General features: G+C 48.1%; 1 protein-coding gene across 1 annotated transcript in view; it reads right to left on the reverse strand.

The window, feature by feature from the left end:
• Nucleotides 1–15,621, reverse strand: part of LOC138497282 (dynein axonemal heavy chain 5-like) — a 1,499,851-nt gene that overhangs the window by 625,918 nt on the left and 858,312 nt on the right. The window contains exon 55 of the mRNA XM_069620634.1: nt 10,981–11,223. Coding sequence (XP_069476735.1) covers nt 10,981–11,223 — 243 coding nt within the window. The remainder of the gene's footprint in view (nt 1–10,980; nt 11,224–15,621) is intronic.

The raw sequence follows: 15,621 nt of genomic DNA on the forward strand, positions 1-15,621 counted from the left end.
CCATCAACCTACATGCGTGGCTCGCGAGGATGAGGTGTGATGACTGGGACCTCTCAGAAGAGGTATACGAGGTGCTGCTGGCTGCACTCAGACCATCTACAATACTGCTGTATGTGTGTAGATGGAGGATTGCGGCGTGGTGCAAGGAACGTGGGATCGATCTGATCACTTGCCCCATCACTTCAGTGATGGAGTTCCTTCTGTCACTGGTCTCTTTAGGCCCTCGGGTACAAACAGTGAAAGAGTATTTGGCAGCCCTGACAGTTTTCAAAATGTCCCTGGATCAAGGTCCTTTCTTCACGATCCCGGTTACGGCCCAATTCCACAATCCTCGGAAGGGCAGCAGTGGCGGCCACTGCTCAGGTAGAATGAGCTCAGAGACACTCAGGCACATCCTTCCCAGCCAGATCACAGCATTTCTGAGATGCAGAGAATAATCCACCTGGACAGGGTCCGTTAGTTCACAGCCCTCCCAGCCCGAGCACCAGCGTAACCAACAAAAAGCTGATAATCTTTTCTAGACTCTAGTACGAGAGATGGAGAAATTACTTACCGGTAATGTTCTTTCTATGATTCTTCTCCCGCATCAGCTGCTTGGAAAAGTTTTTGACAGGGGGTGTAGTGCATCTCGACTCGGCCATCGGTTTGTCATGACTTAATGCGCCAGTCTTGGACTCCGGATTTAACGTTGGTCGCCATACATATACTATATCACTATGCCCTTGTACCTGACTGCCCTTCTGGCTGATGTGATTGCAATCAAAAAGACATTTTTCAGCATGAGCACTCTTAAAGAACAGCAGTGCATAGGCTCAAACTGAGCCGCCATAAGAAAAAGCAAGACCAAATTAAAGTCCCGATCCGGGACAGTGAAAGGGATGGGCGGAAACCTATTCACAAGACATTTGAGGAATTGGGCCATAACTGGGATCGTAAAGAAAGAACCTTAATCCGTGGACCTTTTGAAAACCCACAGGGTCACCAAATACCCTTTGTTTGTACCCGAGGGCCTGAAGAGGCCAGTGACAGAAGGAACTCCATCACTGAATTGGTGGAGCAAGTGATCAGACAGATCCTGTGTACCCTGCACCACGTCTCAAACCTTCTCCATCTGCACGCATACAATTATCTTGTACATGGTCTGTGTGAAGCCTGCAGCACCTCAAGTAGCTCTTCCAAAAGGTCCCAGTCATCACACCTCATGCTTTCAAGAGCCACAATGTAGGTTGAGGGACTCTGAGTTCGGGTGGAGCACCCAACTTTTCAACTGGGATAGGCGATCTGTCTGCTGAGGCAAATGAAGAGGTGAGCAGATGGCCAAATCCAGATGTTCCAGGTACCATGTTCTCCTTGTCAAATCCAGAGTGACCAAGATCATTGTTGTTTGAAACCTCCTCAACCTCCTGAAAACTTCTGGAGACTATCACCTGAATGAAGGCAGGGATGTCCGAACTTCTCTTAGAAATAGGCTCTTCAGAAGAAGAGTTGCTTGTAAATCAGTCAAAAGTAAAACAAAAGTTATTTGACTACGACTGGGGTAAAACATCAGAAGACATGCCTAAATCAAGACTTTATAAGGAATATGCAATACTTGTGCACATGAGAGATCAAATTCCGAGGTACATACTCTTTTTTCCATGCTCTAAAAGAAGGTCCCTATACCTCTGGTTCCGAATGAACCAACTCCAAACTCTTGAGGGTGGGTAGGTGGTACGGCTTAACAACAGATTTGAGCTGTAGGTTATGTGGGTGGACCGCAGTAAAAGAAACTATCAAGAATTTGGTCCTAGGATGTACGCTGCTTGAGGAAGATCGGAAGAGATTTTTGGCCATGGCACAGGGAACAGTGGTTTGTTGGGTCAGTCTGATGGGGGGCCAAGCACAAAGCAGCATTTTAGCCCTATGTGATCCGCTCTGCAAAATTGTGGAGAAATTAGGTGGAATTGGGGGAGTAGATGAGGAAATAAAATTACAGCGTTTAAGCTAGTTGGAGATAAGGCCTTTCCTCCACCCCCCTTCTCCCTCTCCGATAAACCTGGTGAAAGGCTCTGGTGACATATGCAAACAGTAGAAGTTGGGGATAAGGAAAAGATCTGTAACACATATCTCAGCAATTTTGTCCCATCCACCTATAAAGACAACTTGTATTACTTTGGTATAATTTTAAATCATTTTATCAATTATACGTTTTTATATTATTTAGTATGTAACTGTGAAAGATTTCTTTCTATTGTAGTTGGAAATCAAAACACAAATACATTTTTTTTTTATTGTAGGCTCTATGAGCTTAGTCAAAACTATGTTCAGCTCCCAAGCCGTGGCAGGAGCCTTCACCAGCAGGAAAGTCCAAAGAGGAACTCTTTGCCGAGTCTGTACAACCACAGGGAGGACTTGCCTAGCGCCTGGGTGCACCTAGAAAGGGCATCCAGATGAACTTTGATTGATGAGTGAGCCAGTCCAGGCTTGGCTGTGAAGCGCTTCCATTTATGGCCATAAAACGTCAACTTAGAGGACGCCCTGGCCGTGGCCAGGATCTTCTTGCACTCAAGCAGCAGGGAATAGTGTCCAAACTCTATTGCTGCAGTAGCCAGGGCGTGAGGCTCAGCGACACGGTCGTGGTGCAGTATTGCTCCGTTTTATCTGGAGAGAAGTTCCGGGAGAGGAGGTAGATAGATGGATGGAGCCAGTGAGAGATGGAGCAGATCCGGTACAAGATCTGCCGCAGCCATGTCGGCGCGATGAGCATCATCCTGCAATGGCAATGTCTGGGTGTGTAAATCACACGTAGCAAGAGCAGAGGGATGGCATACAGGAAGAGCCCTTCCCACTGGACAGAGAAAGCGTCCTTCAGATTCCTCGGCTGAGGGTACCTGCTGGCAACCCTCAGGCACTTGGAGATGGTTGTCGTTGTGAAGGGGTTGTCCTATGGAAGAACCCACCCACTGAAGAGCTGAGACACCTGTGCCTGCTGAAGTTCCCACTCGTGGCAAGACCGGAGCTCCCTGCTGAGCGTGTGCTGTTCTTGATGTCTGCCAGTTGAAAGGGAACAAGGAACATGTCCTGAAGAATGGTCCAGCGCAACAGGGACTCAGCTTTCAGGCAGAGAGCAGGAGAGCGTGTCCCACCCAGTTTCAGGATGTAGATTTTGGTGGTGGTGTTGTCCGTAAAGATCTGCACCACCTTCCCCTGTAGCTGCGGTAGGAAGGACTTGAGGGCCCAGAACACTGCCCTGAGCTCCAAGACGTTGATGTGAAAGCCCTTCAGCTCTGGGAGCCAGAGGCCTCTGCAATGTGACCGTTATATATGTGGGCTCCCCAACCTTCCAGGGAGGTGTCCGTGGGGACCGTGGTGTGGTACTGAGGAATCTGAAACGGAGCTCCTTGAGTGAGATGAGGGCACACCGCCCACCACTTTAGAGCTTTCCGGAATGCCTGATTGAGGGTGACCTTGTCCGTCCAATTGCCTGAGACCTGCTGCCACCTGGAGTCTAGGAATTCCTGGAGAGTCAGCATCTGGAGCAGGAAGAAGGGTATCGGATAGATGCAGGCAGACATCATGTCCAGCAGAGACTTGATGTACTGGATAGTTGTGATGGGCACTGCTGACAGCCGCTGGACACCCTATACATGAAAGGGATCGCCAGACATGCAACTGTGTTGAGCCGAGCAACGAGCAGCACAGCGTTCTGCGATGGCACCACGCAGGACTTTGGATAGTTGATTGAGAATCTGAGCTCTGCCAGAAGGCATATGTTCTCCGCTGTGCTGGGTCACCAGCGTGTGCGAGCAGGAGCGGATGAGCGAGCCAATCCAGATAAGGGTAGATGTGGATGCCCTTGAGGCGGGGCCAAGCACTTTGTGAACATTCTGAGTGCCGATTTTAGGCTGAAAGGCAGGGCCTTGAACTGGTACTGCTATCCCTGGACCACAAAACGCAGGAACTTCTGATGTGCCAGGTGAATGGGGATGTGAAAGTATGCGTTCTCCGGGTCCAGAGTTGCCAAAAAGTCCCCTTCCTCCAGCTAGTCGAGCACATGCTGCAACATGACCATCCTGAACTTTTGGGACTTTAAGTACTTGTTGAAGCATCTTAAGTCCAGGATCGGCCCCCACCCTCCTGACATTTTCCGTACGAGAAATTATTTGGAGTACACTCCGAAGCCCTGTAGTCGTTGAGGGACAGGCTGTTCGCCCCTTTTATTAACATGGCCTGAACAGTTGATCCATGTGCAGTTCTTGACAAGCTACAGAAGGAACGCAAGGGCACCTGTGTTGAAAATCCAGGACATGTCCTTGTTGAAGAATGTCCAGCACACATTTATCCGTGTTGATGGTTTTCCAATGTTTGACAAAGTTCTCTAGCCGGCCGCCTATTGGGGTGTAAAAGTGGGGGGCCAGATCCATGGCCGGTTCAGGCATGCATGGGCATCTGTGACTGGCCTGTTGGCGAAGGCTTGGGATCAGCCCTTGTAGGCTTCCTGTGTGGAGGTGCATGAGGACTGATAAGGGATAGAGTAACCCTTGGAGGACCTGAGGACCTTCCCTATCAAACAAAAAGATAATCGCCACTGCTGCAGGGACCCCAGGGAGCGTGCTGTCTCTGTATCAATCTTGATAGCTTGGAGCATCTCGTCCACTGACTTTCCAAACAAATTGTCCTCATCAAAAGGCATGCCCACAAGCTTGGACTATACGTCTGCTCTGAAGTTCGCGGCTTTCACCAACCTTGGCATTGCAGGACCACCCCATTGCCCATCTGGCGGAACCCAGAGTTTGCTATGTCCAGAGCCACCGTGATGGCATGGCCCAAGGCCACCTGGCCGCCCTGAAACAGGGCTAGGGCTTCAGTCTTCTTGTCAGGAAATCCAATATTGGCCCGAGCCTATACCAAAACTCCCTGCTGTAGCAAGACAGGATGGCAAGGGCATTGGCGGCCTTGATGGTGGAAGCTGTGGAGTAAATGAAGCGTTCGTCTATTGCATCCAGCTTCTTGCCTTCCTGGTTCAGGGGCACCACGGAAGAGGACAATGGATTGGACGAGTGGTTCCAGGCACTTCCTGCAGTCGGCCGAAACCACTGAATCTTGAGAAGGCTGTGACCTCAGGCACCTGGGGGTCGAGTCCTGGACCCTGGACTTCTTCTCCAGCCTGTCTCCCTTGGAAGATGTGGTACTTGGTGTCTTCATAAGTGCCAAACCTTCCTCCCAGAAGTTGTCCAACAAAGGAACTGACATGTCGGTCTTCCTCGAGGACTCACAGCACTGAAATAGAAACCCCTCTATCTTCTTCTCTGGCATCAGACTGAAAAGCTTTGATGCCTTTGCAATCATGGCCTGCAATGAGCCAATCACATTCGGTGGAGAAGTCCTGGTGGGCACATCGGTACCCAGAGGTTCTCAGTCAGCAGGGACATAATCCTCATACTCGTCAGTATGAGTAGATGTGGTATCTGTGTTGGTAAGAGTGTCAGTACATGGTGGATCCTCCTCCACTGGTGTCAAGGACCTATGGGTGGCAGCGGCTGACGCTTTGGCTTGGTAGGGCATGGCTTACGTTGTGGCCTGAGAGGACTGCGAGCCGGCCCACGAGCAGGAGCAGCAGGCAGCCTATGCTGAATTTCAGCCGGTAAAGTTTGGAGGGTGGTGAGAATGTCCAGCGACATGACCCTTGGTGCTGGCCTGGGTGCGAACTGTGAAACCAGAATGGAACAGGGCTGAAATCTCTTGGAGGAGCAAAAGGCAGGTATGGATACTGGCATGGAGAACCTTCCTGTGTCATGGGCCCTTGGCTCATGCTCAAGGTCTGAGTAAACATTCTCAGGCAGCTGCTCGCCCTACAAACTACTGTAGATGGGACAGTAGACTCCATTGAGGAACCCACTGGAGCCAGTGGAGACACCCTCACTGGTCTCCGCAGAAAATCCAATGCAGGTAGCAACTCTCTCACCCTACCAGAGTCCTTTGTGAAAGAGGCGATGATCACATTCTGCAAAATCGGTGTAGTCGCAGATGAAGACATGGTCTGTATAGCAGATGGAGGTCGAGAGATGGAGACACGGGGAATTGGGCAAACAGAAGGCAATGGGACGGCAGAGCCAAAAGAGAGACAGCTAATAGATGAGATAACGGTTGCAACTTGGAATGTTAGGTGGCTCAACGCCTACGTTAAAAGACTTATTGCTATCTTAACCTTCATCCTGTTTAGCCAGGCATATACTCTGTTGTAAGAGACTCACCTAACACGGGAGCAACAAACCAAAGTGGACAAGAAATGGGGAGGACATTTGTACAGTTCCACCTAATCGAACTATGCTAGGGGAGTACTGATATAGGTTGCAACAGGGTTACCATTTCAGCTAATAAAGCAAGAATGCGACACAGAAGGAAGACTAGTGCTAGTGCACGGAACGCTGGAGAGTAAAGAGATATGCCTGATAAACATATATGCTCTGAATCACGATGCAATGGAATTCTTTAGTAGAATTGTGCCCAAACTGGCCCAGTACAGAGAACCAATGTTCATCTGGGCGGGAGACTTCAATTACATGCTGGACCTGCTCCTCGACAGGTCGGATGACAAACACAGGAATTCAGCACCCGCAGCCAAGGCGTTACAAACGATCTTGACACGATTGCAGCTGGCGGACGTCTGGAGAAAGGTACACGGCTACACACTATAGTGCACCCCATGTTATATATACAAATAAAGATTAGATGTCTGTGAATAACTAATCTATAATATTTATCCCTGTGAACTCTTTCAAAGCACGCACATTATCCGACCATGCACCATTATTAGCAACATGGGCACACACCCATACAAGGGCTCTGATACCAACATGGCAGCTGAGGGCAGAGGCATTGAAGGAGAGCGTATTTGAGGAATACTTGCATGGTGTGATAGAAGATTATTATGAGCACAACATGCGAAGCATAGAGAGTAATGGTACGCTCTGGGATGTGTTCAAAGTGGTGATAAGGGGGGCAGCAATAGGGAAAATGGGGGGACTAAGAGGGGAAGCCCTGGCAGAGCTTGGCAACCTGGAAAGGGAGATGGAATTGGGGGAGCCGGGCAGGGATTGTGGGGGGGAACCTAGAGAACTAATGGCGCTGAGACTGAGATGCATAACTCTGGGAGAAACTAGGAACACTGGACTATGGGAAATATATACAGCAGCTGCATGCAGGGGGGGGGACAAACCTGGCCGGCTTCTGGCCTGGCTCAACAAGCAGGAATGTAGAAGAAACCCAATTAATGCAATAAACGATGAAGCGGGGATAGAGGTCAGAAACTAGGAGGGCATTAACATACTATTTTCCTGCTTTTATGAGCGATTATATGCCCCTAACCCAGAGGTGGAGCCAGGCGATATAGCAGATGCCCTGGCAGAGATAAGATTGCTGAACTAGCAGAAGAACAGGCCCAATTATTAGACTAGCCCATTGCAGTGGAAGAAATAAAGACAGTAATCAACAAACTCCCATCTGGCAAATTCCCAGGACCTGATGGGCTCCCGGGTGAATTCTACAAGACACATAAGGGCATTATAGCTTCGAAATTGCTTGAAACGTATCAAGAGGCGTATGAGAAGGAACAGTTGTCAGGCAGCATGTCGGAATCAGTAATCATACCGATCCTCAAACCCAGGAAATCACTGCTGGAGTGTGCCTCATATAGGCCGATTTCCCTCATTAATCAAGATGCCAAAATCCTTACGGCAGTGCTTGCTAACCTCCTAAAATGGGTGATACCCACGTTGATCTATTCGGATCAGACGGGTTACGTGCCGGGGAGAAACATGTCATAGAATCTCTGAAGGCTCCACTACGTGGTAGAACGGACAAACCGCAGACGGGCCGAATGCGGTATAGCGCCATTAGATGCTCTTAAGGCCTTCGATTCGGTGAATTGGGAGTGGTTGTTGAGTGTCCTCTCCCATTTTGGAATAGCAGAAGGGTTCCTTCAGTGGATTAGGCTGCTGAATAAGGATCCCAGAGCTAGAGTGAAAACGGGATGTCACATCTCAGAGGGCTGGAGGATATACAGAGGAACCAAGCAGGGATACCGCTGTCACTGATGTTGTATATATTGGCCCTGGAACCACTGGCGGTTTTCTTTAGAGCGGAGTATGGGGATATAGGGATAGACATAGACGGAGCGGTGCATCAAATTTCGCTGTATCCCAATGACATGCTCCTTTTTGTGGGGAACCCGCGAGAAAACCTGTCCTGCTTGCTAGAAGCGCTTGATGCGTACACTAGACTCTCAGGGATAGCCATCAATAAAGAAAAGTCCTCACTATTCCCCTCTGGCAGACCTAAGACTGGTCCCCTCAAATCAACTTCCAGATCTGAGCCTTATGTGGGCACCGCGCTCCTTCTGATTTTTGGGGATAGAAATACACCATGACGCCGCAGACGCACACAAAATCAACACGCATGCAGCCCTTGATAGAACACAAAAGGCTATGGACTTCTGGGGGACACTTCCGCAGGGAATGATGGGGAGGGAGGCCGTCTTGAATATGGTGGTATTGCCATGCATGCTCTAGTACTTCATGAACATCCCATATGACATACTCAAGGCCTTCTTCACAAAACTGAAAACAATAGCATGAAAGTTCCTGTGGGGGGGGGTGTGGGGAGAGGTGCAGGATTGCCATGACGACTCTGCAAAGAGACTATGAAGCAGGAGGAATTCAATTGCAGGACTTTGAAAAGTCCTACCTGGTGGGACAAATGCAATTTGTGGTGAAATGGCTGGGGGAAGAGACAACAGACAATACTTTTCCAGCTGAAACTATACTAATTAAGGGAACTGCCATGGATCGATAAATCCCTGAACAAGACCCTGTCAAACATGGTCAGACTAGCAATAACCCTGTGGAGCACGGTTTGTAAACTAGACCCCTGCTCGACACAGATCCCCCTAGCGGAATTTGCAGGCCCGGACACAGGAACTCTCGCAACATATCGATCCCAGAGGGAGGCCAGGGGCGTGGCACAGATAGGAGATCTGAGGAAGGAGGGACAATGGGTGGAATTCCAGAACATTGTAAAGAACCAAGATATACACAGAGGCCAGTTTATTCTATATACCAGCATGATAACGATGATCAAGAAGAGATGGGCAGAATGGCCAGAGGAAGATGATATAGGGGAAGGGTTGGATGTGTGGTACAACATATAAGGGTGACACACGGTCTCTAGATTATATGAACAGTTGTTAGAATCCAGCAACGCACAGGTGCTACAAATGAGAGAACACTGGGAAGGGGAGCTCCAGAGGCCCTTTAGCGAACAGGAATGGACTAGAGTACTGAGATATCCAAAAAAAGGTGTCCAGGAATGCAAGGTTCAGACAAGCGCAGTTATACCTTATGCACAGGGCATACCTTACGTCCAGAAGGATGACCATGACGAGACTAGGAGAAGCTTGCAAATGCCCCCGCTGCTCTGATGAAGAAGCAGACATGTTGCATATGTTTTGTACTTGTCCAGTGATGGAATCAAGGAGAAAGTGGCGGGGGTGGAATCCAAATGCAAGTATGGAATCCCAAGTCATACTTCTTGAGCCTTTTTCCCCTCAGAGGAGGCAGACAAAGGACGCACCTGGTCAAAATTAAGGATTTGGTGTGCATATTGGCCAAAAGTCGGATAGCAATGGCATGGAACTCCAGGGCGGGCCCAACTATAGACTCAGGGTGGTCTGATCTCAAGAAGTGGGCACTGGCGGAAACAGTGGTGTGGATAAGAGCAGTGCAGAGGAGGGGGGAAGGGGAAAGTGGGCAAAAGATACTAGCATGGAACTCCATGATGAATGACCTATTTGGGCAAGGGGCAGAGAGTGGTACAGATTACCCCAGGAGAGTGGAGGAACAATAACTAGACAATGGACAGATGTATGTCGTGCCCCCTAAATGAGCTGATGTGCAAGAGAAATGGATCTGAGACTGACCAGACGAACCGTGGTAGACCAGGGCAGCATGGCCGCAAAATCGCTCCATGATGAAAATGTAGAGTGGAATTCATGCAGAAGTGCCTGGGTGACTTATGTTTTGTTTGTTTTTTTATTGTTGTTGGTTATTGTTAAAAAATAATAGAGTTTAAAAAATAAAATAAAAAGGTTGTACAATCAATTGGAAACAGCAGATGTCCACACCTTTGTGGAACTCTGCTGTCCCCTGCACACCCAATTTGTATTGCAAAAACAAACAAACATTCAACTTCTAGTAAATCTATTTCAATGATACCTCTTGATACTCAATATTAATAAAAAGGAAAGATTTACTTCATCCTGTTCCATAATCACAGTTCGTCAATTATAAATAATAATCAAATTACTACCATTGATTTCTTTTTCAACAAATTAATAAAGTAAAGTTAGAAATTCAAGCATCTACCTGCTACAGACAACTCACCAGAGCTTCCCTGGGGGCGAAGTCTGCCCCAGCTTTATCCTATCATGATCCTGTCACAGCCATTGCGACACATGTTGTACTCCACCATTACATTGATTAAGCCACAGAGCAAACATTGCATAGAGATACCACTAAACGCAATTGAAGCCCCCCATTAACCTCTTTGCAACTCTGCCCTCTGAGGAAAGGCCTTGCATTTAAACTAAAGCCATAAATAACCCACAATAAGGATATAAAGTTGCAGATTCCCATTAAATTGGCAAAGCAAAGGAGCATAAGGTGCAGTTTCATTACTGAGAGAGTAAATATCACAATGCTTCACTAAATCAATGTACACTCCTTTTAAACAAGTTGCTGTCATTCTCTTTTTACAGAATGGGCAACTGTTTCTGCTTTCTGTGTGATAAGGTCATTATGGAAGCAAGCGTGTAGAAAGGTACTCTATGGGGATAAGGTTCAGAGGATGTTCTCAAATCAGGAAACAATGCATGTACTCTGTAACATTGTTTTCATTAGCAAAGAAAATTTCCAGAGCTGATATTAAAACAACTCAAAGCAGTACCTTGAAGAACACTAGATCCATCCTCGAGCCCCTGATGGCTTCATTGTACTGCTGCATAAGCATTTCAAGCCTTTCAGACAATTGACCAAAGGATGGAATGGGCTCATAAACTTTGGGGGCATCCAATTCAACATCATCAGGTTCATCTCCAGTGGCCTCTGGTGCATCGCGTAAAAAGTCTACAAAGTAGGACTCTTTGGGGGTGCTAGCCAGCAGCTCTGGCCCATGGTCTTCAGAAGTGATCTGCAGGGAAACACAGCAGGGGGTTACAGAATTTCACCAAGCAAATTATCCTACATGACCCACTCTGAAGATAATCTGCATACAAATACAAGTCTTCCCCCAATGATTGCCCAGAATCTAGAAAAGCCTCCCACTGACATCTGTGCTGCTTTTTCGATCATCACTTTCCACAAAAGCCTAAACATCAATCTCTTTTGCCCCACCTTATCCTGCCAGACCTCATTCCTGACTATCCATTATCTATTGTTATCTACCTATCTGGTTCTATAAACCATTGTAACATATTTTTCTCCTCATCCCATTGAACTTTGGGAAGCACTCCGAGATGCTATGGGTAGGACCAGTGCTGTATAAAAGTTTAAATACATAATAACATATAGAGTGGGATCAGAGTAAAGAACAAATTGCTAAACCAAGTAATGTTCTGTGTGATGGATGGTCCTTCCAACGGATTTCTCATCTAAGATATGCCTATCCCAGTGCAGCAGTTCTGCAGAAACTATTCCACCGTCAGGGGTGCAGGGCGGCTCTGTGTCAGCTCCATCCGACGCCACTACGAGCCCCTCGCTGGACATGATGTTGGGATCAGTATATATGCAGCGTAGTGCCTTGCGACGTCAGTTCCAACCTTTTTCCAACCTTTTCCCAAGCACTCTGAAGCTGAGGAACCGTAGAACCCATGGTGTATTAGCATCCTGCTAAGAGGGGCAGGTAGGGAGGGCGATAAGAAATCAGTGGAAAGAACATCCATCAGAAAGAACATAACCGAGAGGTAAATAATTTGTTCTTCTAATGGATCCTTTCCCTCACAGAGTCCTCATCTATGATAGACTCCCAAAGCAGTACGTAAACCTGGAGGGAGGAAGTAAGCAAGACCAGTAAGCTGGAGGACTGCCCTAACAAAACAGGCATTGTGGCCGGCAAAGGGAATCCAAGCAGTAATGCTTAGAAAATGTGTCTAAGGACACCCATATTTCCGCCTGGCACATAGCCAGGACTGGGACTCCCCTCTGCTGGGCAGGGGTGGCAGTCACTCCCCTGGTAGAATGAGCTTGAGACCCTCGGGTACATCGTTACCAGCCAGATCATAGCATTCTGAGATGCAGAGAATGATCCACCTAGACAGGGTTTGTTTGGTCAAAGCCCTTCCAACACGATCAAGTAATCAACGAAAAGCTGATAATCCTTCTAGCATCTTTAGTACGAGAGACTTAGAACTTAAGAGTCCATATTGGGTCCAGCCGGAAGAATCGCTTCTCTGCCTTGAAACAGTGAAGTGGAGGAAAAAATAGAGGAAGATGGATCTTCTGATCGAGATGGAAATCTGAGGCCACCTTCAGCAGAAAGGAGTGTCCCATTCTCAACGTCACCCTTTTGGAAACAAGGCAAATAGGTGACTGAGCTCCAGGCTTTGTCCGTTTTACCTCCCTGTCTCATGGAAGTGATGGCAACCAGGAAAATCACCTTAATGGGGAGCAATATGCTAGAACAGGAATGAAGGGGCTAAAATGGAGCACTCATAGCATCAATACTAAATTCAAATCTCATGCCGGAACCACAAACTGGCAGGGAGGAAACTGGTTACAAAACCCCACAAGAACGGCATAAGAGTGGGGATTGTGAAAAACGAGCCCTGTCCTGGGGACCTCTTGAATACCAAAAGAGCGGCATGGTACCCCTTCACAGTGCCATTCTGCAGGCCCACCTGGGTCAAAGATAGCAGAAAATTCAACACAGCGGATAGAGGACAGGATAAAAGATCCATGTCCCTCTCCCAACACCAGATACATAATTTAGCCAACGGCAGGTATAAATGGGTTTTGTAGCGGGCCTCCGAGCTGAAAGGAGCACATTGAGGACATTGCCTGACAAGTTCCGCCCCTTGCTACTCAGTCTCTCAGTAGCAAAGCATGAAGGTTCAGGCTGCTGAGGTTTGATGGGAGAGACGACTTCTCTGCAGAAGGCTGTTGTACTGCTCGCCCCAAAGACTTAGCAGTTGCTTTGAATAACTGGACCTTCTGGAGGGCATTGTCATTCTTAGCTCCAAAGGGTTTATGGCCGTCAAACAGCATATCCAATAGCCTGGTCTGGACATGGGTCACAAACCCTGACATCCCCAGCCATTAGTGGCACCTGACCACTGTGTTGGTGGCTATGACCCTTCCCACACAGTTCGCTGTGTCCAGTCCCGACTGCAGCATTTGATGCGCCGCCTCCTTGCCGTCAGAGACCAAGGACGGGAAGCCGACCTTCATCTCTCCCTTCGAGGAAAACTCAGCCACATTAGCCACTCTGCTCAAAGACTGCAAACACTCTCTTGTCCCATGCATCAAACCTTTTACGTTCCCTGTTTTGTGGAAGGGATGGAAAGGTTGAAGTCTTCAGGCTAGCAGTCACAGCCTGAACCAGCAAGTCTCAGGTGAAGCATAGGAGGAAAAAAAGCCTCAATTCGATGGAGCGGGACTGTGTTTCCTCGCCAGATCATTGTCCACTGCTGGAATAGAGGCAGGTTTATCCCACACACCCAATATTGGGGCATCCACTGCCACATTGAAGGGCATGAGCGTCTCTTCCTTGGGGGCACCGTCCAGAATATTGCTACGCTCAAACTGAACATTGCAAATGGACAGAGCAGATAGAACAAAGTACTGGCCACCTTAGCCATCAAGCACTGGAAAGTGGCGTGAGACTTTCCTAGGGTACGAGCTGGCAAAAATTCCATCTCCGACCGGGGAGGTGTCGTGGCCAGATCCTCTGCCAGGCCCAACACGTCCTCACCTTCCCATAGGATTCTTCTGGGAAATCCCATGTCTCTTTAGAACCCATAGGTTCAAGCTCGAAAGGAACCTGGTCGCCCTCCTCATCATAGACGTCTTACATCCTTGACATGAAGGCGTTCCTAGGGAGTAGAATGTATTCCAGCTGAGCTGCGGTGCCCGCGGCACTGGTTGCACCGAAGACGACGTAGCTCCCAAAGGCAGGGCCTGTCAGCACTGAGAGACCTCTGCCTCCATCTGGTCTAAGGCCATTAAGCGTGTGGGTGTGGTCCCCAGATATTTCTCTGCCAGTCGCAGCACCATAGCCGGATCGGACAGCGCCATTGCCTGCACCACAGGTATTGAGGCCAGAGCCACCAGGGGCCTTGGAGAAGATGTCCAACATCTTCAGGCGGAGGTTCTCCCATTCCTCCGGCATTGTGGACTGCAGTAGGAAAAGGTACCTGCACCAGACCATCAGGGGACTCCCTGGAGGGGTGGCTCTTCTTCGAAGATGAATGTCGGTGCAAGAGGTCACTCAGGGAGTGGGACCTCTTCCGATGCTGCTTCTTTTTGTTATTTTCCTTGCGAGGCTTTGCTTGTTCCTTGGAGCGTTGGTCCAGGTGTGCGACCTCGACCACAGAGCCCCACCCTTTGCCTTGTGGACATAAGTGAAGATCTTCGCCACCCTCTCCCGCAGGGCCTTCAGGTGCATGGACTGGCATGACCCGCAATCCTGCTTGCTCTTCTCCCAAGCAATATAAACAAATCTTTGCTCTTAACCATGGCCCAAATTGTAAATTAAGTTAAAACAGAATAAGGGAAACTAAGCCATAACTCGGCAGGGGTAATATGTCTTACAATGAAATGTTTGGATGAGGGGGCCCTCGTATCTATGCCCCTTCCATTTTAGGGTTATGATGCTTCTTTGATGTGATTGTTATTACAAAATATATAAAAATGGATAAAACAAGTGTTATCTTTTATGAGCATTTATATACATTTAAACTGATTATAATATTGAATTGGAATGTATATTGTATGAAACTTTTTTATAATTGTCTATACTTTTTATGGCTTTGTGCCGAATAAAGGTTTTACAACACCAATAAACAAATCTGGTGCAAATCTGAGATTGAAATTTGCCAGGCGCAGTCTGGACACGGCTTAAAGCACAAGGCCTTGGACTGAGTAGGCATGGGGTATTTCCCAAAAAGTATGTCAGCTTGACGAGAGTGTTCCAATCAACGAACAGAGCGCGCGGAAAGAAGGAAATAATGAAATCCCATTTTTTAAGTGGCCACAAATATAAAAGGGGGACAGTGAAAAGGGATGATTAGGGGCATGGATATGCCCGGGGTAATGTGGGTGTACACCTCAAAATGCAAGGGGGAGTGGGTGGACACCCTTAAATGCAAAGAGATGGGGTGGATGAAATTTTGGAGCAAACCCAAAGAAACCTCTATTTGTCGAATAACCATAGAGCACCCATAAAGTCGAAGTGACATCAGCATAGCGAACATACTGCTACACAAACAAACTAAAATGTTACCTTGCACCCTAGCAGCCTGCCCCCACACATGCAAAGCAATTTGGCACTTTGTTTGTGGGTTTATCACCACCAGTGACCGCCTCTAAACTC

Source organism: Ambystoma mexicanum, chromosome 5q (assembly GCF_040938575.1).
Source record: "Ambystoma mexicanum isolate Mex_15411 chromosome 5q, UKY_AmexF1_1, whole genome shotgun sequence".
Classification (NCBI taxonomy): domain Eukaryota; kingdom Metazoa; phylum Chordata; class Amphibia; order Caudata; family Ambystomatidae; genus Ambystoma; species Ambystoma mexicanum.